General features: G+C 50.3%; 1 protein-coding gene across 4 annotated transcripts; it reads left to right on the top strand.

Moving 5' to 3' along the window:
• The first annotated feature begins 49 nt into the window (after positions 1 to 49).
• DENND2C (DENN domain containing 2C) lies at positions 50 to 25,115 on the top strand. 4 transcript variants are annotated; one of them, XM_005530141.3, is made up of 19 exons: positions 50 to 122; positions 6,413 to 7,335; positions 8,793 to 8,941; positions 9,482 to 9,594; positions 9,956 to 10,123; positions 12,779 to 12,875; positions 13,579 to 13,623; positions 15,237 to 15,418; positions 17,772 to 17,881; positions 18,328 to 18,397; positions 18,736 to 18,813; positions 19,572 to 19,712; positions 20,360 to 20,508; positions 20,915 to 21,092; positions 21,419 to 21,460; positions 22,766 to 22,871; positions 23,662 to 23,901; positions 24,199 to 24,285; positions 24,879 to 25,115. In XM_005530141.3, exons 1-19 carry the CDS (start codon positions 54 to 56, stop codon positions 24,908 to 24,910), a joined length of 2,979 nt encoding a protein of 992 aa, XP_005530198.2. In that variant the 5' UTR covers positions 50 to 53; the 3' UTR covers positions 24,911 to 25,115. The 4 variants fall into 4 exon arrangements, with proteins under 4 accessions (XP_005530198.2, XP_087923143.1, XP_087923145.1 ...); XM_088067018.1 differs by lacking the exon at positions 50 to 122 and adding an exon at positions 1,906 to 2,248; XM_088067017.1 differs by lacking the exon at positions 13,579 to 13,623.
• Positions 25,116 to 25,176: the final 61 nt, after the last annotated feature.

Below are 25,176 nucleotides of genomic sequence, written 5' to 3' on the forward strand. Positions count from 1 at the left end.
TCCGGGGCGGGGAGAAGGCGGGACCACAGCTTGAGTGATGGCCACAGCAGCCAATGAGAGGTGGTTCCGCGCGCGCCGGGAGCGTCCTGCGGGAGCGGGGTCGGGAACGGGCCGAGGCCGAGGTGAGACGGGGCGGTGGGCGGCGGGACAGGGGGGGGCTGCTCCGGAAAGGCAAGCGGGCGGCCCGGGGGTTTGGAGCTTCCCGCAGGCGCGGCCGGGCTCGGGGCTGCGGGCCCCGAGGGGTCCCCGTGTCCCGGCTGCGGGCAGGCGGGCAGCGGCCGGTGCAGCATCTTCCCCGAGTCTGACGGGCCGGAGGAAGCAGATGCCTGCTCCAGCTGCCCGGGAGGAGACCCAGCTCGCAAGGAGAGCCGGGGTTGGGGTGGGTTCGTCTCTCCTCGTCCAGATGCCCGCAGGGAGGGCGCCGGGCGGAGGCAGCCGGGGGTGTCCGGTGGTGGACACAGCCGCACACACGGGAGGGCCCCGCTGAGCTCGTGGAATGCTTCTCCCGCTGAGGGCGATGGAGCCTGGGCTGCCCAGGGCTGCTGCAGGGTCTCCCGCGGGGATATCCAAAAGCCTTCCTGCTGTAGGTGCCCCTGTCTGAGCCGAGCAAGTCACACCGCCAGAGGGTCTCTGCCACCCTCGCCACTCTGAGTCTATACAGAGTTTTACGCACTGCTGGACTCTGGTGGTTTAGGTCTCACTGGATATTTGGGCTTTGTTGTGCGTGGGGCCGAGTGGTTACAGAGCTCCTTGGGCATGCTGGAGCAGTCCCCGCTTGCCTTCCCCAGTTCACTGCATACACACACCCTCTGTTCCAGTGACCGTGGCTGGACACGGCCTAGCTAAGAGGGTACCTGGCTGTGGCAGAGCCCAGACACTCCTCTTTTTAGTCCAGGAGCAATTCCTCCTGGCAGCCGGGACTGGTAGCAGCGAGGGATGGAAGGAAAGCAGAAGAGAAGTTACAGGAAAACCAGCCCCTGAAAATGTGTATTTGAGCACTGGTGGCTGGAGGGTCTGAGTGACCTTGAGTCCTAGTGCTGTCCATTCATACTTGGCAAATTTTTATCTCAGTCTTCTGCTTGTAATAATATAATATGGATATGACTCAGTGGGCAGCTCTGGAACACATTGTCTGAATGGTGTCTGAGAGGTTTTCTGTTGATGCCTTGGTCTGCATGCTTTGAACTTCCTGGGGCAGCTGCCTCCGTGCTGCTGAGACATTCCCAAAGGAATGAGTGGCCCCACACAGCCTGTCTGGGGTGGCTCGTGTAAAGCCACACAGGCTTTGTGACTTTCCTTTGGAATCTTACTTCTGATGGTGGCACCAAGGCACTGCTCCAGGATAAGTTGTGTTTGATTTTTAACTCCATGCCCAGCCTGTGTCTCAGTTCTCGTGTGCAGCTGCAGCATTCCTGGGGCTGGCAGCCAGCCTGGGGTGTAGGGGCTGAGTCAACTGCTGTTGTCAGTATTGCTACCCTGGGCATTCAGATGCTGTGAGTCAGGTTAAAAAGCCACGACTTTAAAAATAGTACACTGTGGGTTTCTGTCCATGTGCCCACTGGTGTAGCAGCATTCAGGGCTTACATGTTGGAAGTGCTCTGGTTTGGGGTTTTTTGATATCTTGAGGAAAAACTTGCTTTCAAGAAGTTGAATTTCATCACTTTAGAAAAAGGCAGTCAGTAGAAAAGTTTTAGACTGGCAGAGGCCAGACCCAACCTCCTTTTGCTGTGTAATTTGGATTTTCTGTGTAATTTTCTGCGTCCAGGGGCTGTGGCCATGGATCTAATGAGGCAGAACTGCTCCTCAGCAGGAGGTGCAGCAGCATGGAAGGAGTTAATACCTCGTGGTTAGAGTAGCTTTGTATCGAGATGGAAATGACTAAGCACACTGCATTCCTGAAGAGTTACAGATTTTGATATAAAATCTGCTTGTTTGGTACTGCCCATGTCTTTGAGGCATCAGCATGGCAGAATTGTTCAGAGGAGCTTTAGGGTTGTTCTGGAGAGGAACAGAATGGGAATAGCTGAGAGTTCTGGAAGAGGTCCTTTCCCTGCAGGAATGAGCTGCCAGCTTCCCTAAGCTGCGGAAGACCAGAAACTGTTTTTTATTTGGCTACTGACACAGGAGGCTTGGCGACAAGGACTCTGGGGTGGTTTAGGACTGCACAGCTTTCACAGAAGGACTGAGATTGCCTCAGAGCTGCACGGGCTGGTCCAGGTGGTGTTTGTGCTCCCAGGAGCAGGACAAGGTAAGGTGTCAGTGCCTCTGCTGCAGGGTGCTCTGGGTGCTGGGGGTTCCAGCAGCATGGCTGGTGGGGGGCCATGACCTCAGCACTAGACAGGGATTTATTCTGTAACAGCACTGGCAGCTTTCTCTCCTTGGGAATGTGGTTTCAGGAAATGGAATTGTCTCAAGGCTTTGCATGGAAAATGGGTTGTGTTCTCTCTGGCTTTCAGGGCTGGAAAAAGAGTCAGGGCTACCTGTCATGTGCTGTGAACGTGACTTATTCTTCTGCTTTGGAAGCTTCCAAACAGCGTGGATCAGAGAGCAGTCTTTTGGCAGAAATGGATGATGTTTTGCCTAGAAATTATTTTCCCCCAAACTGCTGCTTCCAGTGAAATGATTCTGTATTCTTAACTACACTGATCTCCTCTAAATCCTGATGCAGTAAGGATGATAAATTTGGCCCCTCTGGAAATACTGGGAAGCACACTGGAGCCACTGAAGGAATTTGGAAAGGGAGGTCAGGATGAAAGCAGTCACAAGTCTATTTATTCTGTGACAGAAATGATTTGTATAGTGTTTGATACAAGTGCTGGCTGCCTGACCCAGGTGGTCTCTGCCAGCTCTGTGTCCCTGAACTGTGTTTTAGTGTGTCCTGGACTGCATTTAAGGATTGCTTAACTTGGATCACACCACCCCACTGTGCTCTTTCTTCACCAAAGATCAGTCTCTACCCTTTCCTGGGCTCACGTGATGAGCTGAGATTAAACACCTGGTTCTTGATAGCAAGCCTAGGCAGGTGAAAAGCTGCATTCCTCTCCTCCTTGGATTGGTATTTTGGAAGAGACAGTCCAGGGAGCAGCACTGAGCAGGGATAACTTTAAGCTTGTGCTTGGTTGTCTGTGGATCCCTTTTCTGCATGTCCAAGGCCAGGTTGGACAGGGCTTGGAGCAACATGGGACAGTGGAAGGTGTCCCTGCCCATGGTAGGGGGTGGAAGGAGATGAGCTTTAAGGTCCAACCTAAACCATTCTGGGATGCTGGAATTCCATGTGCTGGGAAAGGCTTTAGCTTCTCCTCCACGTTTCTCAGCTCCTGGCTGTGCCTTACCATGGGAACAGGGTCCTGGGCAGTGGGACAGGACAGGAGCATTAGGCCTTGATTTTGACCATGGCTTGAGATGAGGAAGGAGAAATGGATCTGGCTGGCTGGCTGAGGAAGCTGCAGCACAGGCAGTTTTTGTTGCAGCCTTCCCAATGTGAGCCGTGGCAGGAAGGATGTGGGGCAGGCTGGCAGCCAGCAGAGCTGCCCAGCTTGGGCACAGCAAGGATGGACCCAGCAGGAAAACTGTGCAGGGCTACCCAGTGTGCAGTCATTTGTCCTCATGGATGGTGTTGGATGTCAGGAAAAGGTTCTTCTTCCCCCTGAGGGTGCTGGGACACTGAACAGGCTCCCCAGGGAATGTGCACAGCCCCAAGGCTGCCAGAGCTCCAGGAGAGTCCTGTGCAAGGCCAGGAGTTGGACCGGATGATCCTTGTGGTTCCTTTCCGAGCATATTCCATGGTTCTCTGTGGATGTTTTGCCAGGCTGCTCCCAGAGGAGCTCACAGCTGAAGTGTTTGGAGGAGAAAGCAGTGCTGTTGGGAATGAAAGCAGCTGTGGGCATGGACTGTGTGTGCTGTGGGGGTGCTGGACTTGCTCAGTGCTGTGGATAAAACCTTGCTCCACACTGCGGGGTGCTTTGGTTTTCTCTCCCTGTGCCAGTCCTGCATCCAGCAGTACTGTGTTTGAGGTCCTGGCAGGCACTGGAGGATCCTGGTGTGAAGCTGGGCTGCTGAGGAGGCTGTTTGAGCCCTGTCCTGCCCTGGCTGTCCCCAGCAGAGCCTGTCCTTTGCCAGCTGGGTCCTGGGGAGTGTCCTGGAGCACTGGAGCAGCAGTTCAGTGGCACAGCAGAGGGAAAGCTGCTTTCCTGTCTGCTAATCAGGGCTGTGCAGACACACATCAAGGAAGGATGGCTCTGCTCTGGCTCAGGATGTTTTGGCAACAATGCCTATTTCTAGGAGAGGGCAGGGGCCCCTTGCTGGTGTGGGAAGAGGGTCTCCAGCAGCTATGGAAGCACTGAGGACAGGCTGGAATGCTGATGAGGGACAGAGAGCTGATGATGGAGCAAATATCCCCAGCTCAGGGCTTACCCAGATTGTCCAAGTTTATCCCATTCACTGCTGAGTGGGAGAGTTACTAGCAGCTGTCTGGGACCATGGGCTGAGCAATTCCAGCCTGCAGGAACCCACGCTGTGGAGACAGGGAGCTGCTTCCCACAGCAACAGTGCTGCTTTGGCAGAGGGGGAGAGTGCAGCAGAGCCAAGGCTTGATGCCACGTATGCCCAAACCATCCCTGAACAGCCTGGGAGCCCTGGGATGTCCTTGACCAGTGAGCTTTCTCACTAGTGCTGTCATGCCACTAGATCTGCCAAGGCCAGTGCTTTGCTTTTAATTGCACTGCAGATGCCTCTGCCAAGCAGATCAGCAGCTCCAGGGATAGCCCCGAGTTGTGGAATTTGAGGTGTGGCACCAGCAATGGGCAGGGTGCGGGTCTACTGTGGTGGGGGCTCTCCACACCCAGCCTGGAGAGTGTGACATGACCCCTTGCCAGGCAGATTTAAGCTCCTCTGTCTCCCAGCTTGGTTTGCTGCCCATCCCTGGCTCTGCCAACTCTGCCAAGCTGTGGTGACTCAGTGCTCGCCGGGTGTGGTGGCTCTGGCTGTGGAGGACACATGCCCAGGGTGGCAGTGGCAGCTGCCAGGCTCTGTCAGCTGGAGCCCAAGCACAGCTTAGTGTGATGCTGGCCCCTGGTCCCACCTGGAGCAGGTCTGGCTGCTTTCTGCAGGGATCCTCTGCTTTTGTGCATGTGTGGAATTCTGCTGTGTCCCTGCCTTTTGCAGGAAGACTTCTTGGTGCCAGGGCAATGTTACCAGAGCCAGTGTGGCCCCTGAGCTGAGCACTTGTCTCTACTGCAAATGGAGATTATTAAATACAGCTGGAGGGTTGGAATTTCTGAAATGGGATAATTGCCCAGAGAAAGGGAGGAGTGGGGCTTGTTAGAGCCTATGAGCTGCTGTCTTCTGTCCAAGATGAATTTTCACCTGTGCTGGCATATCTGGGAATATTGGGGATGCCTTGTGAGCTACAGGGAGAGCCAAAGAGCTCCAAGGCTCAGGATTCCATATGTGAAATGTCTGTACTGAGGCCATGCTGGACCTGCAGGTGCTGGGGTACAGCCACCCCAGTTCTCCCTGGTGGTTTCACCTGCATTCCTTGCTGGATTATCTGGAGGATGTGTGCTGCATCCCCTGGATCACATGTGTGGGAAGTCTCAAAGGGCACAGCTCCTGTTTGTGCAGGCTCTGCCTGGGTAGGAGAAGGCAGAGTGTTTCTTTAGCATTCCTTCTCTGCTGATCTAAACACGGCATGATTTTTCACTTGAAGATGAGAACTCACCTGTTTCTTCTGCCTTTTGAAACTCCCCTGGCTGCAAGCCACAGGCTGGGCACCACTGCCCTCCCATCTCTTGGATGGCAAATTTAGGTCAGGTGTTGACAAACAGAACACCAGGCAGGTTTTCACTTGTGTTGTGGAGCAAGAGAGCACTTCTGGGAGGAGGATGCATTGCCAGAGTCGGGCTCTTTCCCAGCCACCACAGCTCTTCTCGTCCTGTGAAGCAGCAGCTCCTCTCTCGAGAAGCAGATGTGGCTCCTTCTAGAGCTGCCCTGGTGCCTCCTGTCCTGCTATGTCTCTGCTGAGTAGGGAGCTCAGGTGCCACAGGGATTTGTCTGATCCCTGAGTATCAGGAGGAGCTGCACTCTGGCAGAAGGGCTGGCTGAGATCCATGCTGCTGTGTTCCTCTGCCATTAAATAATTTCCTTGAGTCTGGATGCTTGGGATCCCCCAGGGTATTTTGTGCCTGCTGCATTTGTTTTTTAAGCTGGTAAAGCCTCGGCTCCCTCTTGCTCACCCTCCCAGATGTGTGCACAAACAGCCCTTGTGGGGAGCGAGCTCTGGAAGCCTGTCCTGAGCAGGTGATGGATGTGATTTGGGGAGGAATGTTCTGCAGCAGTTGCCAGGGAGCAGCTGGGGGTTTGGGGTGGGGAGCACTGCTGGGGTGCAGCTGACAGCTCTTGTTCTTGCCCGCAGGTCAGAGCAGCCAGCCCGGACTCGGTGACAGCGCCGGGCACGTCCGAGTGTGGTGCCAGCTTTGATGTGTTCAAGACACGGGAGGACGTGGCCAGGGCCGGACATGGACTGTTTGTGAGCACTCTGGCCCCTGCCATGCACCCCACGGCAGCTGGGGACAGCAGCTTCTCCCGCGCGGCTGTGCAGACCTTGTCCCGCAGCCACTGCCGCAACATCAAGCAGAAGATCTCCCAGTGGGAGGGCAGGACACGGGGCTGCCCCAGCAAGGAGAAGCAGCAGCCAAAGGACTTTGGAGTAAAGTATGATCCCAACTGCAATGCACTACCCAAAGTGAAGCCAGAATGCACAGGGAATGGCAGAAAGGCTGGGTCCAAAGATCCAAAGAGCCTGGGGCTGGATTTCAGGGAAGATGCATGGAGCTGCTGGCAGACTGAGGACTGCAGTGGCCCAGCTTCTCAAGCCAAGCAGAAAGGAGAGGGGCAAACAGGATTCCTGGCCCTGGGGGTGCCACTGCCCCCAGGGAACTTCTATACCTCACAAGCTCTGTGGAGAAAAGCAGATCCCCTCCTGCCTGGCAGAGCCCCTCCTGTTTCCTTGGACCTCCAGAGGAAGCGAGGCAGCTCTGGCTGCACGGAAAGAGAACTGCAAATCAAAGGAGTGGACACTTTCTGCGGGGCAGAGAGAAGCTTGAGAAACATTTACTCTGAGGTTGAGGGGCAAGAGGAGGAGCCAGCTCCTGATCCACCACCCAAACCCCGCAGGACTTTCTGCTACCTGGCAGAGAAGGGTGCTGGTGCTCGTAGAGATGCCACTGCCAGTAGGGAAGCTGTCCTGCAAAAGCAGAGTGGAAGTGGCTTGGTGTCATCCTCCAACAGCCCTGAGAAGAAAATAGCCAGCAGGAGGATCAGAGGGAGAGCCCAGAGGTACATAATTCATCTCTCATGTCTGAAACATTTCCTTAAATCACATTCTAGATGGGTTTGAGCAGCTTGCTTGGCATGATGTCCTTGTGGAGGTGCTGCTAGTGATGGTGCCTCTTTTCATGGGGAAAGGATGTTCCTGGGTGAAATGTTCCTGCTTTTTTGCTGACAGTCTTGCAAAGAAGGCTCCAGGTTCCAAACAGAAGTCAGCCCACACCTTAGAACAGAGTGGAGTGACAATATGCTGGCCCCAGGGAGAGACCTGCCTGCTCCCTGCCTGCTGCTTGCCCTCAGCTGCAAGCTTTCTCTTGGGGCACTGTGGCTGCTGCGTGTTTGGCTTTCCTGGGAGAGAAGGATTCTCTTGTTGCTTAAGGCTGTGCGTACTGCTGTTGTAGTAGGTGTGGCTGGTTCTCCCTCTTTCCCATACCCTTCTGAGGTGGCTTGATGCAAATCCTGCTCCCAGGTGAGCTGCCTGTGCTAGACTGGTGTGCACAGTACCAGCAGAGATGTGGCTTGAAGTTCTGAAACCTTCCACTGTGGCAAAGTGTGCAGCAGCAACTCACATTTTATGATGATGATGGGCTAAATCCCTGCCAGCTCCTCTGTGACCTCAGTGCCTTAATTTCAAAACAGTGGCTAAGTGGATGGAAATGGCAACCCACAAATGCATGAACACCCTGAGCACGAGTAGGAGAGGCCAGTAGGAAGCAGTGTCCTGGTACTGAGCTGCTGCAAGTCTGCAAAACATAGTTTGGGTTCTTGCTTCTGGCAGGATGGATCTGGCCATGCCAGAATGTGCTTGGAATGTGCTTGGTCATGGAGCCTCCCGCTCCATTTCTTACTTAACAAATTTCACAGATGAAGTGAGCAGGACTCACTTGGTGTGCTGGCTTTGATTTGGATAATTTTCTTCTTGGCATCTTGTGTGATGCTGAGTTTTGGAGTTGTGATGAAAATATTGGTAACATTGTGCTCACACAGAGCTGGGAGGGGACACAGAGGGGACAGCTGACCCCAGGGATGTTCCAGACCCTGTGGTGTTCTGCTCAGCAGTAAGAATTGGGGAAGAAGCAGAAAGAGGGGGACATCTGGAGTTTGTGTTCCCAAGTCACTGTTGCGCATTACAGAGCCCCTGGACATGGCTGAACACCTGCCTGCCAAGGAAAATAGAGAATTAATCCCTTGTTTTGCTTTCCTTGCTTGTGCAGCTTTTGCTTTACCTTCCAAACTGTCTTTATCTCGACCCATGCATGTGTTTTCTCTCTTACCCTCTGATTCCCTCCCCCATCCCACGGGGTGGGAGTGAAGGGCTGAGCTGTTGCCTGGGGTTAGACCTCAATCCTTGAAAATGCGAGTCCAGAGTGGAGCACCCGTGTGCTGGATGGTCCCACTTGTGTGTGGACTGCAGACAGCAACTCAAGCAGGTGCCTTTAGAAGAAGTTACACTGGTTTTCCTCTAGGAAATCTTTTGAGTTTGAGGACATCCAGGGCTTCCGCAAGCAGCCGGCAGCCAGCGGCTCCCACAGACCTCGGGAAGAGACAAATGGCACTGCAGGATCCAGGCTGGTCTACACTCAGTCTGAAGACAACATCTACGAGGACATTATCTGTATGTGTCTGTGCTTCTGGGGGTGCCCTCACTGTGTTTAAGGGTGGCAGTTGTGCTGGGGAGGGAGGAGTGAAGGTGAGGGTGCATTCAGGCCCTTCCCAGCTCTTTTAAGGGATTTTTAAGGTCTTCCCCATCTGGGGTTCTTTGTTGGTGTTGACGTGCACATGAACAGCCTGATTTCGGATGTCATGGGAGGTCACTAGAGTTGGCCTGTGTTAAACTGATTTCTTTATTAACTCTTGGATTGCTTTGCTTGAGTGTTGCACAGAGATCAGTGTGAACACTGCCAAAATGATCTGCTTTGCAGTAGAGCTGCTTGCTCTGCAGGGGAAAAAGTGTTTTGTTCTGCTGAGTCCACGTACAGTTTGCCAAGTTGATGGCAGTGGGTTAGGATGTCGCGGGAACCTCATCCAACTCTAAACAGGTCTCTCAGACCCTGTTAAAGCTTGGCAGATAGCTGCACACTCTCCCCACTTATATCCCTGGCAAAAAATACAGGGCTTTATCTCCTTTCATAAACCCCTCCAATGCTTTTTCCAGGTCCTACAAAAGAAGATCCTTATGAAGATATCAGAGCACTGCCCTTGCCCCTGTGGAAGGTCCCATCTGTCTGGAAGCTGCCCCCTCCTCGGAGCATTAGCAGGGCTCCCAAGGTAGGGTGGGGGGATTAAAGGGTTAGGTGTTTGCGGAATCATTCTCACAAGGGTCCTCGTTTGTGCTCACTCCCAGCCTCACATTCCACACTGCAAGTCATTGGTTTTCCTTATTGTTTTATTGCTTGTTATTAATGTAAATAATGTATAATGTAAATAATGTACAGCCATGGCAGCTGGTTAAGCTGCTAAGGAGCAAAAGATTAGGAACAAGAGAGATTTGGTGAGATGCTTGGGTGGGAAGGTGGGATGGAGAGCTCGGTAGAGCAGATGTACCAGCTGTAATCTGACTCCTCTGCCTGTGACCTTGGTCCAAAGCTTTATCTCACACTTCACTGTCTCTTCTGCTTCTGTTTTCCAGCCTCCCCCAAAACCTTCCTTCCTCAGTCGCAAGTCGCTGGAGCTGAAGCCCTCCCAGACAAGTTTCCAAGGGAAGATGGGGAAGGAGACCTCCCTGCCTGTCACTCTGTCTGAGTGGAAGCTGTTCCGAGCAGTGGAGGCTGCTAGCAGGAGAAAGAACCTGCCCTGGGTAAGATTCAAGTGTGAAACTTCACTTCTTGCCTGGCATTTCAAGCTCTTGCTGCTTTGCAAGTGCTTTGTAAGTGGCCACGGAGCTGTGAGCCAGGCAGGTGATTGCTGCTTGGCACTGCTGCTCCAGCCATTCCCTCTCCAAGTGGCAGGGCTGCTGTTTGGGGATCTGGGTGCCAGTCCTAGCTGGGACAGTGGTGTTTTTGTTGGCCAAGAGTTGGCAGACAAATTGCTCAGTGTTGACCTAGAGGTCAGGGCTGTGTGTGAACACAAACCCTTCCTTGTGCTTGGTCACCTAAGCTTTGTTCCCAGTGTTTCCATGGAGTGTGATGGTGCTGGGTTTATGCTCTTGGACAGCTACAGGGGCAGCTCTGTAACACTGTGGATGTGTCCCCTGCTCCCAATGACTTTCCAGACTGGTTCTTGTGTTCCACTGCAGGCCCTGAGCTCTGGGATAGTTGTGGGGCCCTTGGTTACTTGGAATGTTGGCCTGGAATTCTGGACTAGCATCAGGAATTGCTGTTCCATAGTTTAAAGGTGCAGAGGAACTCTCAGGGCTAAGATCATTTCACAAAGCCTCCTGTCCCTTCTGGCCTCTCCCTCCTGCCTGGCTGCAAAGACAATTATGCTTCTGAGGCCTGAGGGGTGAGGAAGGCTTTTAATCCACCTTCACACAGAGGACTATTCTGACCCTCCTTTGGTGCCTTGGGAAGGTTTCTAGATCCTCGTGTTGGTTACCAGCTCACACCCCTCAGGGATAAAAGGCACCACGTGCTGTAGAAGGGCAGCAGCAGTGCACTGTGGTGGCACTTTGAGCATGGGACTCAAATTCCAGTTGTGGTAGTGGCAAAGACTTATTTTTGCTATGGTAAAATCATTTCACTTCAGCGGATCTTTATTTCATCTGAAAATCACGTGTATTTGCTCAGATTGCACAAGACTATGAGGTAGAGTTGGACAGCTGCAAAGGACTTTTCAAACCTTTTAAAGTGCTTTGGAGTATCAAGTAACTTCTGTCTGTGTTTTTAAACAAACCCTAGGTCTGGAAAATCAGGAAGGAGATGGCAAGATTATAAAAATGCTTTGATGGAGAGTATCTCTCATTTGGAGAGGGAAAATAAAATGTTCTCCAAAAGCAAACCTATTCCAAAAATCTGGTAACAATTTGCATGCAGGAAGAGCACTTTACTCCCTTTGCTCATGAGGAATTGAGCCAAGATTGCTTGAGAGGTTGAGTAAAGGACTGGGGTCTAAAAAGACAAAACCTTTTGCCTAAGAAACACATGGCTGCCTTAAACACACCCAGGGTGGTGACTCAGCTGCACAAAAATCAGGACAGAAATGAAGATCTTCTAGCTAAGGCTGGATAAAAAGGGAAAGAATGCAGGTTTGGCAGGAGGAGCACTGTTCTCTGCTGTGGGCTGTTTGTTCCCTGCAGCCTCCTTGTGCTGGGAGGGCTGTGTGAGCCAAAAATGGGGAGAAATCGATTGGAAATGGAGAGCCTAAGCCTGATTTGCTGATGTGGGGATTAAACACTTGAGCTGAACAAACAGGTTCTCTTTAATATATTTCTTTTTATGCTGTATTTGTGATGACAAATGGCTGGGCCCCACCCTCCTGTGTTCGGTTTAATGAATTCTTGAGGCAGGAATGAACTTGACCTGCTCCCTGCATTTAGGGTAAATCCCTCTTCACGTGAAGTGAAAGCTGCCTTTGATGTGGGGAGTCAGGAGCCCCTGGGACGCTAGAAGGTGAGGGGAAAGCACAGAGCAGGCTGTGCCAGGGACACAGAAAGTGTCAGGACTTTGGCTTTAAGGCTGTTGTGACCAGTGGAGGGAAGATTGCCAGCAGCAATGCAGAGTGTCAAAATGCTGACCCTTCTTTCATGTCTGTGGCTTAGTCTCCACTGGGCTGTGCTTTTTCCCAACTTTTTTCTTCCAGTGGACCAGGTGTGTGGTCCTGCAGCACAGACCCATTGTTCTGTCTTCATTTCAAAATCACAGAATGGTTTGGGTGGAAAGGCCCTTAAATTCCACCATGGGCAGGGACACCTTCCACTAGAGCAGGTTACTCCTTTGGTGAGTACATCATCCTTTTGTTCCAGCAAACACCTGGGACAGGGCCTGTGCTTAGAGCAGCCTCACATGTCCTAAGGACACTTGAGCTGATACCCAACTACAGCAGCAAACTCCAAAAACCAACCCAAAAACCAACCCCCAAGCTACAGTGAGAGAGTGCTGCTTTTTCTGGGCTTGGAAGGAGTTGGGATGCTGTGGAGTGTATTCTGAGTCCTCTGTGCTGGAGGGTTTGTAAGATGTTCTTGCAAGTGCCTTTGCATAGAAAATGGAGATCTGATGCTAGACAGTTTGTCACTTCTATTTGGGAAGGCAAGTGTGACAATTTCCAGAATGCTTGTACAGTCTGGTGTCGGCTTTAAGCTGTGCTGACAGGGATCCCTCTCTTGCAGCAGAAATCTGTGGTCATTCTTTATCCAGTAAGCTGGGTTAGAAGGACTCCAGCCTCTGAGCCAGGGTTCCTGCAGGTTTTGTGTAGCTTTCCCCAGGTCTTGGATGGTGGCTGCTGGGCTGCCCTCCTGTTGGCACCTGGACCCTTCTCTGGACTCCCCATTAACTTCTGCTTCTGCTTTGGATTTCAGCTGGTGCTAAAAATACAGGAGATCTTTGATTCCAAGCGGGGAAAGAAGAAGGTGAAGCTGCTCAGTCCTTCTGGGAGAGAAGCAGCTCCAGTGAAAGGTATTGGGGTCTCCAGCACCACTGTCTGTGCTCTAGACACCTTGAGTGGCACAATTCCTCTGTCCCTGGCCTGGTACCACCACCTCATGCTGACACAACAGTGACTCATGGCTGGAATTGAACTTTCAGCTCAAGGAACACTTGCCTAACCCAAATTTAACAGTCACAAGTGGAGGATTCTGAGCCTGGAGAGCTGGGCTACTGGTTAAAAGTGCTTTTTTTTTTTTTTTTTTTAAAAAAAAAAAGCAGATTAAAGCGAAAATTCCTCAGAAAACCACTTGGCATCAGAACTACTTCTGACTACTGCACTCATTGTCTATGTGCCTTGTTCTGATTGTGTAGCCACAGTAGGGTCTTTTTAGTTACTCTGTTCAGCAGCTCGGTTCAGTTTTATAGTGCTCCAACCAGCCAGCTGGTTTGTGTTCTTTGCCTGTGTTCAGTTGACCTGCAGGTCATTCACTGGCAGCACTGGCTTGATATCAGCTCTGCTTTTTGAAATTTGCTGTAATGTGATGTAATGACATTTTTGAAATCTGTTGTAACACATTTTCCAGCTGCCCTTGGCTGATGCTTTGGGCAGGATTGGTGGGCAGCCCTAAGGGATGTTGATCTGATGAGTCTCAGGTTCTCTCTCTTTCCCCACTTTGGGTGTTGCCCATCTTCCTTCTGCGTGGCTAACTAGTGAAAACTATGTGTGTTTCAGGTGAAACCAGTGGGAATGAAAGCGATACGGAAAATCAGCCCAAAAGTGAGTGAATCACAGGGGCTGGTTCTGTCCCCACAGCACCCTTGGCTGAGGCCCTGGTGGGATGAGCCCGCTGACGTGTGGGGATCTGCTGAGACAGGGACAGGGAGTCTCTCAGAGGCCACATGGCCAAGCCTGTTGTCTGTTACTGTGACAAGCCAACCTCTGTTTCTGCCCTTTCCCCTGAGCCCTTGAGGTTTAATGCCATTAATCTGCCAGTCACCAGAAGCAGATTCATTTCTGGGCTGGTAGTGTGGCTTGTGGCAGGTTGTTCCTGATCACCTCTGCTGCTGCTGCTTGAGGTTATTCCACTCCTGTTTCCTTCCATGTAATGCTGTGCAGTGTCCTTTCCTCTGGGGAGAATTTGCCTGGGTATTTGTCAGTTTCCAATGTCCTGAGTTTGATCATAGACCCAAACTCCAGACCTGAAACACCTACTTGGTTTTAGCTGGTTTTAGCTTCCATGTGTAGACAGATAGAACACAAAGATCTAACATAGGGTTCCAGAGCAGCTGTGGCTGCCTCTGGATCCCTGGAAGTGCCCAAGGCCAGGTTGGATGGGGCTTGGAGCACCCTGGGCTAGTGGAAGATGTCCCTGTCCATGGCAGGGGTGGCACTGGGTGGGCTTTAAGGTCCCTTCAACCCAAACCTTTCAAGGATTCTATGAACTGTTTTAGGTGTTTCATTTACTTGGAGGGAAACATTCAAAAGGCTTTAACTTGGAATGAAAAGTGAAGTTCCATTTCTTTATGTTAAGGAGAGTAGTGGAGAGTGAAGAATCTCAACAGAAATTGAGTCACTGCCTGCTGGAAGAGTTGTTTGAGAGAGTCTAGAATGTGTCACGGTGCCTGGGCCACAGGAATTCCTGACATCAGAGGGCTGTGCCTGTGCTTGTGAGCCTTTGCTGACTGTCAGGAGAGCCCAGCCTGAGGGTGTCTTGGCCAGGGAGCTGCCTCTGAGTGCCCAGTGGTGTTTGGAGTGGCTCCCCGAGTCCTGGCAGCTCCTGACCTGGTGCAGCTGGGCTTCACTCCCTGGTACCCTGTTGTGTCACTCTGAGATATGTAAGAACATCAGGGCAGCAGGAGAAATTTCAGTATCTGTCAGGGAGGATTTACAGAGCTGCTGCCAGGTCAGTGCTCCCTGTCTGAATCACAGAATCCTGGAATTGTTTAGGTTGGGAAAGACCTCTAAGGTCATCGAGTCAGTCATCAGTCATCAACCCAGCACCACCACCATGCTCACCACTAAACCACATCCTCAAGTGCCACATCCACACATTTTTTAAACACCTCCAGGGATGGTGACTCCGCCACTGCCCTGGAGAGCCTTCTCCAATGCTTAACAACCATTCCAGTGAAGAAATTGTCCCTAATGTCCAATCTAAACCTCCTCCAGTGGAATCTGAGGTTATTTCCTCTTCTCCTGACACTTGTTCCCTTGGGGAAGATCCGCTCTGTGCATGAGGAGCTGACACAGGCACCCCATATCCCATGGAGGTGGGGAAATCCACCCATCCCTTTTCCCTCTCTGATGGCAATGCTGAATCCTCTTCTGTGCCCTGTAGGTGTGTGGCAGTGCCAGCCACAGGCTGGTTTGGAATTTATTCCTCTCCCCAGGTCATCACAGGTGCCCAAGGCACTCGGCCTCCAAGAGGAACCCACACTACCAGACCTTGGAGAGGGATCTCATCGAGCTCCAGGAGCAGCGGCTGTTTGAGCTCTTCGTGGTGGTGTCCCTGCACAAGAAGGCATCTGAGGTCACCTACACACCACACATCATCCAGCAGTTCCCCAGCAAGGTAGGAGCTGTGTGGAAATCTGCCCAGGGAACTGCTCAGCTCTGTGTTTCCCCTCCTAAGCTACACTGGTCAGGATCTGGGCTTGGAACGTGAAGCACCTTGCTCTGTTACACACCTAGTGTGTAGTGTCAGGAGGTTCTTTGCTATAATTTCTAATGTCCCCTGCCTCTCTGCCACCACTGTCCTCCCCGCAGCAGCCAGGGAGACAGGGGAGATAGATTAGCTTATCAAAGAAGAACCTAAAAACGAGGCTTCTTCCCTTGCTGAGATGGCAGTTACAGCTTTATTTCTTGGGATCCTACGGAGTGAGGTCGCAGGAGGGAAAGAGGAAGAGGTATCGATAAGCACTCCTTTTTGAAGACAGGGGGAAAGGGGTGGAGGGAATTCACACAACCAATAAGGGGAACTGGGGAGAACAAGATAAGGGAAAGAAACTTACAATTCTACATTTTCGGGGGTTCATTTTTTGGGTCATACCATTTTTCCTAACTGCATTACAACAGTTCTTGAATATGTGTCTTGGTAATGAGTTTGTTGACGTTTTTGAACTAGGAAGGCTCCTACTTAATTCGAATTTCATGAAGCCGTGAGGTATTTGATACCAGCTGAAGGAGACGAAGGAGAGTTCTGTCCCAAAGCTTGCAGGAACGTCGTCCTGGCAGTCTGTCCTTTGTAAACAAGGAGTGAAGCACTGATGGTGCACAGGAACTGGAATCCCAGGGCTTTTGTGCTTATTTATACTGTTTTGAAAAAAAATAATAATAAAATGGCAAAGCTGTTTGTACAAGCCTCCAAAACCAGGAGAGCTATGGAAGTTGAAGGGCTGTAGCTAAATCAAGCCCTTTGAAATAAGCTGTTCAGCCCAAATGGGTGACAAAAACACTGTGTGACTGAGTTACAGCTCAGTGTCCTAAGCTGGGAAGCTGAGATGGAGCCTTGGTTTTTCTGTGGTACCAGATTTGGAAGAATATTCAGTTGTCACTGTCTGGGCTTATACCTGCTGCCTTCCACGGAAAACAGAGCCAGGAATTCTGGCTGTGCCATCAGGAGAAAGCCAGGGATTATTGAGGAATCTGCATGTCATCCACATAGAGGAGATGTCAGATCCATTCAGGGAAGTTGTGTGGGACCCCAGAAGGTCCCACAGTGTCCCAGTTCCTGCTGCCTAAAGAATTTGTGTGCAAATAACCACAGTGTTTTAAGTGTGTAAATACCTTGGGTTCACAAGATGGATAAGGAACTACAGCCAGAAGGAGTGCACAGTGTTAATTTAGTGGGTAAAACTGATTACTCAGAAATAATATCTGCTGAAAGTGCAAACTTTAGGGTGTTGGGAGGAAGAAAGGAATGCAGTAGATTTGGCTTTTCCCTGGTGCAGCCTCCCAGTCTGTCCATTGCCTTTGGGACAGGCACTGCAGGGCTCCCCTACCACTCTTTACTGGCTTTTATAAAGGCACTGACACAAAAAAATATTTTCTCAGTATTTATTTATCCTCTGCTCAAATAGAAGTGTTTTGGTGAGTGACTTTAGATGGGACAATGTGTCAGATTGGGTGTCTCCCTTCTAATGTTAGCTTTGCTTCCAAGTAATCTGCTGTCACCCTCTGCTTTGGGCTGTGTGCCTAGGGACATCTAAGCTTTTGTACAACTGTTACTCCATGAAAATGCTGTTCTGTTTTCCTAACACTTAGTGCTGTCACAGCTTGGGACACTGGAATAGCCTGGATGTGCTGAGTGCCTAAAATCAACTTTACGCAATAAACTTTCCACTTCTTGGGGGCATTTCCTACTTAAATGTGTAAAATTTCCTTACATTTCTTACAGAGCCTCTTATCTGAACATCTTTCTTTTGCCCTTTCTGGGCAGCTTTGAGCATGGAAAGTGTTTTGGAGTCCTTGAGGGATTTGATTTCAACCCACATGTAGTGTGGCTGGAACATGTGGTTCAGGGACAGTTTTGCACTTCAGTTATGAGTGATCTGCACATCAAAAGCTGAACACATTCCTGTTCCTATTAGTGTTTTCAAATCTCCCAGGGGTAGAACCAAGGCAGGCTGACCCAGCCATCATTTGGGGGGTCATTTCTACATTCATTTTCCAATAAACATAGCCATGCTTGTAGATCCTTACTCCACCCTTACAAAGCTGGGTCATTTTACAAAGGTGCCATCAGCAGGAAAAATGCAAGAGGGAACTGGGAATCTGCTAACAGTTAGAACATGTTCTTCTGTACCTGTGCATTAGCTATGTAACGGATCAGCCTTTGGAAGTGTCAGGAAGATGCTTTCTGTATTTTAAATGCTGCAGCTGTGCACCAACTTCAGTGACTTCAAATGCATCTGTTACCCCTCCAGCCTGAACATCCTTTCAGACCATCAAAGGATACTGAAGAGAGGCTAAAGGTCATTCCCAAATTCTGCTTTCCAGATCCCAAAGACTGGTTCCCATCATCAGACCTTAAAAGGTAAAGACTTGGTTTTGAATACTTGGGGCTGAGACAGGCAATGCTGAAAGCTTTGGAGTGTGCCTGAGGAGCTGCAGCCAGAGCAGGGGGGAAGGGGAAAGGATCCAGGAAATCCCTGGGGTAGGAGGGAAGGTGAGGTATGGAGCTGGGGTAGAGGGCTGCTGCTGCCTTTCCTGTAAGAAGGAAGAATTTGTCCAAGGCCAGCTCCTGGGGCTGGAAGTGCTTCTGCTGCTCCTTGGCTGAGTGGGGAAGCAGCTGGGAAGGAGGAGAGATGGAAAAGCTCATGGGGTGCAAGTTTTTATCCTGAACAGATCCAAAAGTCATTGTAATGACTGTAATCGTGCCTTGGCCCTTGTCAGCATAACCAGAAGGACTTTTTGTGCTTTGTCAGTCTCTCCCCTGAGCTCTGTGGTGAATTTAACCCCATCTCTGCTTTGGTTCCCCAGTGAAACCTTTTCCTTCGTGCTGACGGGGGAGGATGGCAGCCGCTGGTTTGGATACTGCAGGAAACTCCTGGTGAGCATCTCTAGGAGGGCTGGGGGTACAGAGAGCACTGTCTGGGCACTGTCAGGACATGACTCAGGGCTGCTTTCCCACATGGGTTACTCATCCTGTGCTGCTGTGGTGGTGGCAGCCCTTGGGACGCAGAGAGAAGGGTCATGATGTTGCCCAGAAACAGTGAAATGGGCTCTGGGCATGAACCAGCTCCTGGAACTGGGTGTTCCTTGAGAGTCTTCATAGTCATAAGCGTAGGGGAGGCTGCAGCAGAAGGAATTCTGCAGATCAGCTGCAGTGTGGGTGCTGGGTTGTTCTTGCCCCCCTGTTCTCAGCAGAGCTGTTGCTTTGCCTTTCAGCCAGAAGGGAAAGGGAAACGCCTGCCTGAGGTGTACTGCATCGTGAGCCGCCTGGGCTGCTTCAACCTCTTCTCCAAGGTGAGCTGGCACAGCCTGTTCCTTGAGCCCTGACAGCCTGCAGGCTTCTCAGAGTAACTGGATGCTTCTGTCAGGCTTAGTGATTGCAGCTTATCCCAGGAGAGTGGTGCTGCCTCTCTGTCATTGCTTTGAGCAGGAAATAATATACTGGTGCTGAGCCTTGTCAGCCAATACACAAGTCCTTCAGCAATTACTGCAAGGAAGGGCCTTCTGATACCTGGTGTTACTGAGGCTGCCCCTTCATCCTCTTCTTCTGTGACTTGGAAATGGAAAATCAGTTTGGGATGGGGTTGGATCTCCCCTGGTTTTTTGTAGCACTGTGAGGAGGGGAGATAAAGAGGTGAAGACTGGAAAAAGCTGCTGCACATAAAGGGCAGTTATTGCAGAAGAGTACAGGGACAAGCTTTGATGAAAGATGGTTCTGATTGTTGGAGCAGAGTTTCTAGAACAGCATTTCAGGGAGGTTTCTTGGTGAGGGGGATGGGGTGTTGCTCCTCTTAACTCCTCAAAATAAAGAGAATTGGATTATTACATACACGACTTTTCCTTCCAGTAGCAGGAGACTGGAGAGTTTTGCTCACAGGAAGCTGTGCCTTTTTGATTGTTCAGACATTTGAGATGAATTTCACAGGGGTCCCAAGCGAGGTGGGAGAGGGCTGTGGGTCTGTGCTGGAGCCTTCTCAGTGAGAATTCTCTGGTGGGCTCTCCCCTCTGGTCAGCAGCGGCAGTGACCCAAGGCCACGTGTGTTTCCCTGCAGATCCTGGATGAGGTGGAGAAGAGGCGGGAGATGTCCCCAGCCCTGGTGCATCCCTTCATGCGCAGCGTGATGGAGGCCCCGTTCCCTGCCCCGGGACGCACCATCACCGTCAGGAGCTTCCTGCCAGGAGCAGGAGATGAGGTAACGCAGGTCAGGGTGAGCTGCCTGTTCTCTCTAGGGTCTCTGGAGCACAGAGGCTCTTTGCAAACTGCACAGTGCTGCCTGGAAATGATTAGTCTGAAGAAAACATCCTGGAGTTGGAAGGGAGGCTGTCCCAGAAACGTGTTTGCTGTGGAATCATCTACTGTGGAAGTGATTCCCTGCTTCTTAATGAAGAGCTTCAGGAGCACTCTTTTGTGCTGCCCCACGCCAACTGTCTGAGATTCTGTGTAGAATCATGGATTCAGAGAATATCCTGAACTGGAAGGGACCCATAAGGATCATTGAGTCCAACCCCTGGCCCTGCACAGACACCCCAACAGTCCCACCCTGTGCATCCCTGGAGCAGTGTCCAAAGGCTCCTGGAGCTCTGGCAGCCTCAGGGCTGTGCCCATTCCCTGGGGAGTCTGGGCAGTGCCCAGCACCTTCTGGGGGAGAAAACTTTTCCTGAGATCCAACCTAAATTCCCCTGGCCCAGCTCCAGCCCTTCCCTGGATTCTGTCCCTGGTCCTGCCCCTCAGGAGGAGCTGCAGCCTGTGGTGAGCTCTGACCTCGGGCCCCGTGCTGCAGGATGAGGGTCCCTGCTCTGGGCTGCTCCTCCAGCTCTCTCTGTGGCTGTGTCCTCTCAGGTGATGGAGCTGTGCCGCCCCTTGGACTCCCGGCTGGAACACGTTGACTTTGAGTGCCTCTTGCAGTGTCTGAGTGTCTCCCACACCATCCGGGTCTTTGCCTCTCTCCTGCTGGAAAGGAGGGTCATCTTTGTGGCTGACAACTTAAGGTAAGAGATGAGTCTGAGTGGTTCTTTCTGAGGAATGCTATCACTGGATATTATTGTTTCTTTTGCCTTTGGGACTTTGTTTCTTTTGCATGGGACCTGTCCCATGTCCAAGCTTGTCTAGTTTTGCACTTAGTTCCATTTGAAAACCTTCTGCACTCCCGACACAGCAGTGTGCATGCCTAGAATTTGGAGTATGCTATTTACACAAGAGGAGATAAGGGAATGTTTCCTTTTTGCCTCTTTATCTGGGGTTGATGGTGGTTTTAGCTCCCCATAACTGAGTTCAGAAGTGGCTGCATGGGGCCTCTGCTGATGCACAGACTGTACACGAGTGACACCTGCTCTGAGCGTTTCCAGCCTGAAGGAGACACTAACCACCCTCCCTGTGCTTCTCCCACCTCTCCAGCACTCTGTCTAAATGTGGGCATGCTGCAGTGGCAACACTTTACCCCTTCACCTGGCAGCACACCTACATCCCCGTCCTGCCAGCTTCCATGATCGACATTGTGTGCTCTCCGACCCCATTCCTCATTGGCATCCTCTCCTGCTCCCTGCCACAGCTCCAGGACCTGCCCATAGAAGAGGTGAGGATATCTGAGACACAGACAGCGTCAGTGGAATGAGGTTGACCTGTCTGGAATAATATCTAGATTCTGTCTGAGTATAAACTCTCAAACTTCTCCGAGCCACTTGGTGAATTTGCCAGATAAATGTCAGGATGTTCCAGCATTATCAAACATAAATAATAGTCACTGTTCTCAGAGACAGGCTGCATTTATGCAGAACTTGTGCTTTGTGTGTGACAGCCCTATTTAAAAAACATCTCACATTTAAAAAACAAAAACGTTGTTTATTTTCTATACGGTAACATACCTGGTTATGAGTCAGTGTGTTTTCTATGTCTCCCCAGGTTCTGATTGTTGATCTTTGTGCTGATAAGTTCTTGCAAGAGGTGAGTGAAATAACAGTACCAGTAACTCATGGGTTTATGCCAGGAAAAGGCATCGATGAAAGAAACTAATAAATCAGGAGAAGCTGGTGTTCATATGGAGACTCTAGTGCCTGAAGAAATACCTTGTAATCCTTTGGAACTGACAGAGAAGGGAACAGGCTTACGAATCTTTGCTGCAAGGTTGAGGTTGCACAAGGTGGAGAGCTCTGCAAAGCCACAGATGCTGCTTGTCTGAGCTGAGTTTACAAACTATTACTTGGTTTCTTAGGTGAAGGGTGTTGTATTAGGAACAGTGATAGTGATGACACAGACTCTCAAGCTTAGTTGCCAAAGAGAGCGTGTTTTATTCTTCCAGATCCTATTTTATAGACAGTTTTGAAAAGGTCTGAAAGGGTTAAACTTTCATTGGCCACCAGACCAACACATCACCATCCTTGGACAGTTGGGAACAACACCCCTCAGGCGTTTCTTGCAAGTAAACAAAAAGGAGACAAACAACACCTGCAAAGGTTATTTTCCTTCTCCAAGGACTGTTTGAGTTCTTCCTCACAATTTCTCAGACCCTCAGGCTAGTGTGGGAAAGTTCTGTGACTTAGTTTCAGGCAGACACTGTGCTACCTGCCTGATCTCTCACATTCAGCATCCACAGAGGGGGATTCCCTAAGATTCTCTGCTGCTTTCTGTCTGTCTCTCCCTGTTCTGTACAACACTTTCTCCTCTCTCATCCAGCTGGGGGGTGTTTGTTGGTTTGGGTTGTTGTTTTTCCCAGGAGTGACAGTTTAGGGTACAAATTATCACAGTACACTTGGGGTTCTCTGCTGAACTTCCCCAAAAGTACTTCTGCATCCCCAGACAAGTAGCTATAAAAATACTGGGGATTTTGTTACTAGTTCAAGATATTTGCTTCTCCTTTTCCTTGCCTCACTGTTCTGTTTTGCATTGCAGCCTGCAACTGGAGAAAGGTATTAAAGGATTGGGGGATTTTTTTAAACCATATTATTGAGACCCTTTATTATTTCCTCAACAGACTTTGATTGTTTTTGTTGTTTTACTGGTGAAATAAGCCTGAATCTGTGTGGTGGCCAGATGTGCGTGTGACTCTAATGAAATGTACTTGGGGCATGCTGAGCAAATGTGTTTAATTTCTGTGGCTGCAAGATAAATATATTGTCCCCCTTAAGATAAATCACAGAATAACTCCCCTCTAACTGCTTTAGGCATGTTATGAATATTTCTAATCTACCCCTTGGTTCTCCTGCTGATGGGAGTAACACAAAAGTCCTTCCTTGGCTGTCCTGTCTGTAGGTATCAGATGAGGATGAGATCCTGCCCCATAAACTCCAGGCTGCACTTGTACAAATCCTGGAAGAACGGAGTGAAATCCTGTCACATGGGCAGAGTGACACACAAGGTACTTTCTGTGAAAAAGTTTCTATGGAAAAGTGTTATGCCATTAGCAGATCTCTACCATGGAGTTGATAAAAATGAGAAAATTGAAATAAATGCTAAGAATTTTAGTTGTTTCCCTGTGATCTTGCTGAGAACATCTTGTGAATGTGTGCTGACAGTTCCTCTTTTCAGAATTTATGTGTGCAGAACTGTAGTTTTCTTTGGGCCAACAGCATCAGTTCCTGCGCTTTGAATTTTATGATATTTTTCCAAGTGGCAGAGACAATGTTTTTCTCAGAGAATGTAGAAAATTTCTGTATTTTAGAGGGTAATCTGGCCGATCATTTTCAAAGCTGAACTGTTTTATACATGATTCATCAGATAAGGAAGTGTGAGAAACTTAAAAAGCCCTGAGTGGCTTGAGAAAATGGCACCAGCAAATGATATAATTTCATAAAAACAAAGTTTGTTTTCCAGAGAGTTTGTCTTCTGTAGTTTGCCTAATTCTTGAAGAGAATTAAACTTAGCCTGTTATGAGCTGGCAGCTCATTACACACCAGATGTTTAACAGGGAAAATGAAATTACGGATGTTTTAAATTCTGGAAAAGCTTTAGAATCGAACGTGTCCCAAATGCAGCAGAAGTTGACATTGGGAAATTGAATATTGAAATTGAGCTGAGACTTCTTTGATACCAATCACCTGGAAGTTCCTAGTCTGAGACAGCCAGTACAAAAAGTGACTGAGCTCTCTAAAAATGCCACTCCTCCTTTAGGGGAGGAATGACCCAAGTGACAAATGTCCTCCCTACAGGTGACATGACCCTGAACTCCCTGGTCTCGGAGGCTTTTGTGCAGTTCTTCGTGGAGATTGTGGGGCACTACTCCCTGCACATGAGCGTGACGGAGAAGGGGGAGCGCGTGTTCCAGCGGGAGCCCTTCCGCAAATCCCACGGCTCCCGCACCGTGCGCCACTTCCTGCACTGCTTCATGGAGACCCAGATGTTCGCAGGCTTCATCCAGGACCGGGAGCTCAGCAAGAACCTGGTCAAAGGTAGATGTGGCATCACCTTCCTGTTTCAAGTGTGCTTCACAGACTCCCTTTTGAAGCATGATGCCATCTGCCTCTGCTGTTGGAATTCTGTCACGTGGAACAGCCCTTCTAATTACTCAAAAGAATTGCATTGATAAAGCAAAGAACTTCTGCATCTGTCTCCTTTCTCCTTGATCCTGCAGCTTGCACACACTACATGCAGGATTTCCTTTTGTAGCCTTGATGCCACATGCTAAAAGATAGAGTAGCTCATTTGGTGATTGATTTTTAATTTTTTATTTTTTTTTTTCTCTTTAGGCCTTTTTGAGGTTCGTGCCTTGGAATATTTGGAGAGTATTCCAGAGACGGAACGAACTGGAATGAACAAAATCCTTCGCAGTCTTGGTAAAGGAAGACCCCTTACTTTTGTTCATTCATTTTGTTCATTCATTGTTAATTTTTTTTTCAATTAATTGTAGATATTGAATAATTAATTTGTTACAAAGGAGAGGAAGGCTCCTTCTTTGCCTTCTGCACCTGTATTCCCTTGTTTACATTTACTGCTTCAGGGGATATTGAACACCGTCTAAGATTTTTCTTTTATTTTTAAGCTTTTGTATCTTTAGATAAAGTTGGTGGGAACTGCTGCTCTGAGTATTTGTTCCTTAACTTTGGTCCTGGCTGAGGAATTGCCCCGGGGACGGAAGTTGTGTCTGCTGGCAGAGGTGGCCATGTGTGGCTCTTCACCTCAGCCTGATGAGTCCTGGAGTGTCTCCAGCTCACAGAATCCCACAGGGTCCCATTCCCCGCAATGATTTGGAAAGGATTTTGAAAAGGACCAGTTCTGGTTCTCCCACCATCCCAGGCTGCTCCAAGCCGTGTCCAGCCTGGCCTTGGACACTCCCAGGGATCCAGAGGCAGCCACAGCTGCTTTGGGCACCCTGTGCCAGGGTCTCCCTCCCTCGCCTAAAGCTCCTAATGCTGTTTTTTCTCTGCAGGCATTAAAATGAAATTCCTCCAGAAGAAGTGACCGGGCGCTGCTGCGGGACAGCGGCGGGAGGGGAACCCCGGGCCGGGCCGGGTTGAGCTGTGCCCTGGGAGGGCCGGGCCAGGCCGGGGGCTCCGCGTGTGCTGCGGTAACAACCAGCGCGGATCGATAACCAGCTCACGGATCGATAACCAGCTCCATGGATCCATAACAGCTCATGGATCAATAACATCGATCCAACCCTTCACGTGTCTCCGTTCCTTAAGGGGGCGCGGCCGCAACGGGAGGAGCGGGGCCGGGAGGGGGGA

Source organism: Pseudopodoces humilis, chromosome 26 (genome assembly GCF_049639895.1).
Source record: "Pseudopodoces humilis isolate 2021_Gansu_Grassland_sample_001 chromosome 26, ASM4963989v1, whole genome shotgun sequence".
NCBI lineage: Eukaryota > Metazoa > Chordata > Aves > Passeriformes > Paridae > Pseudopodoces > Pseudopodoces humilis.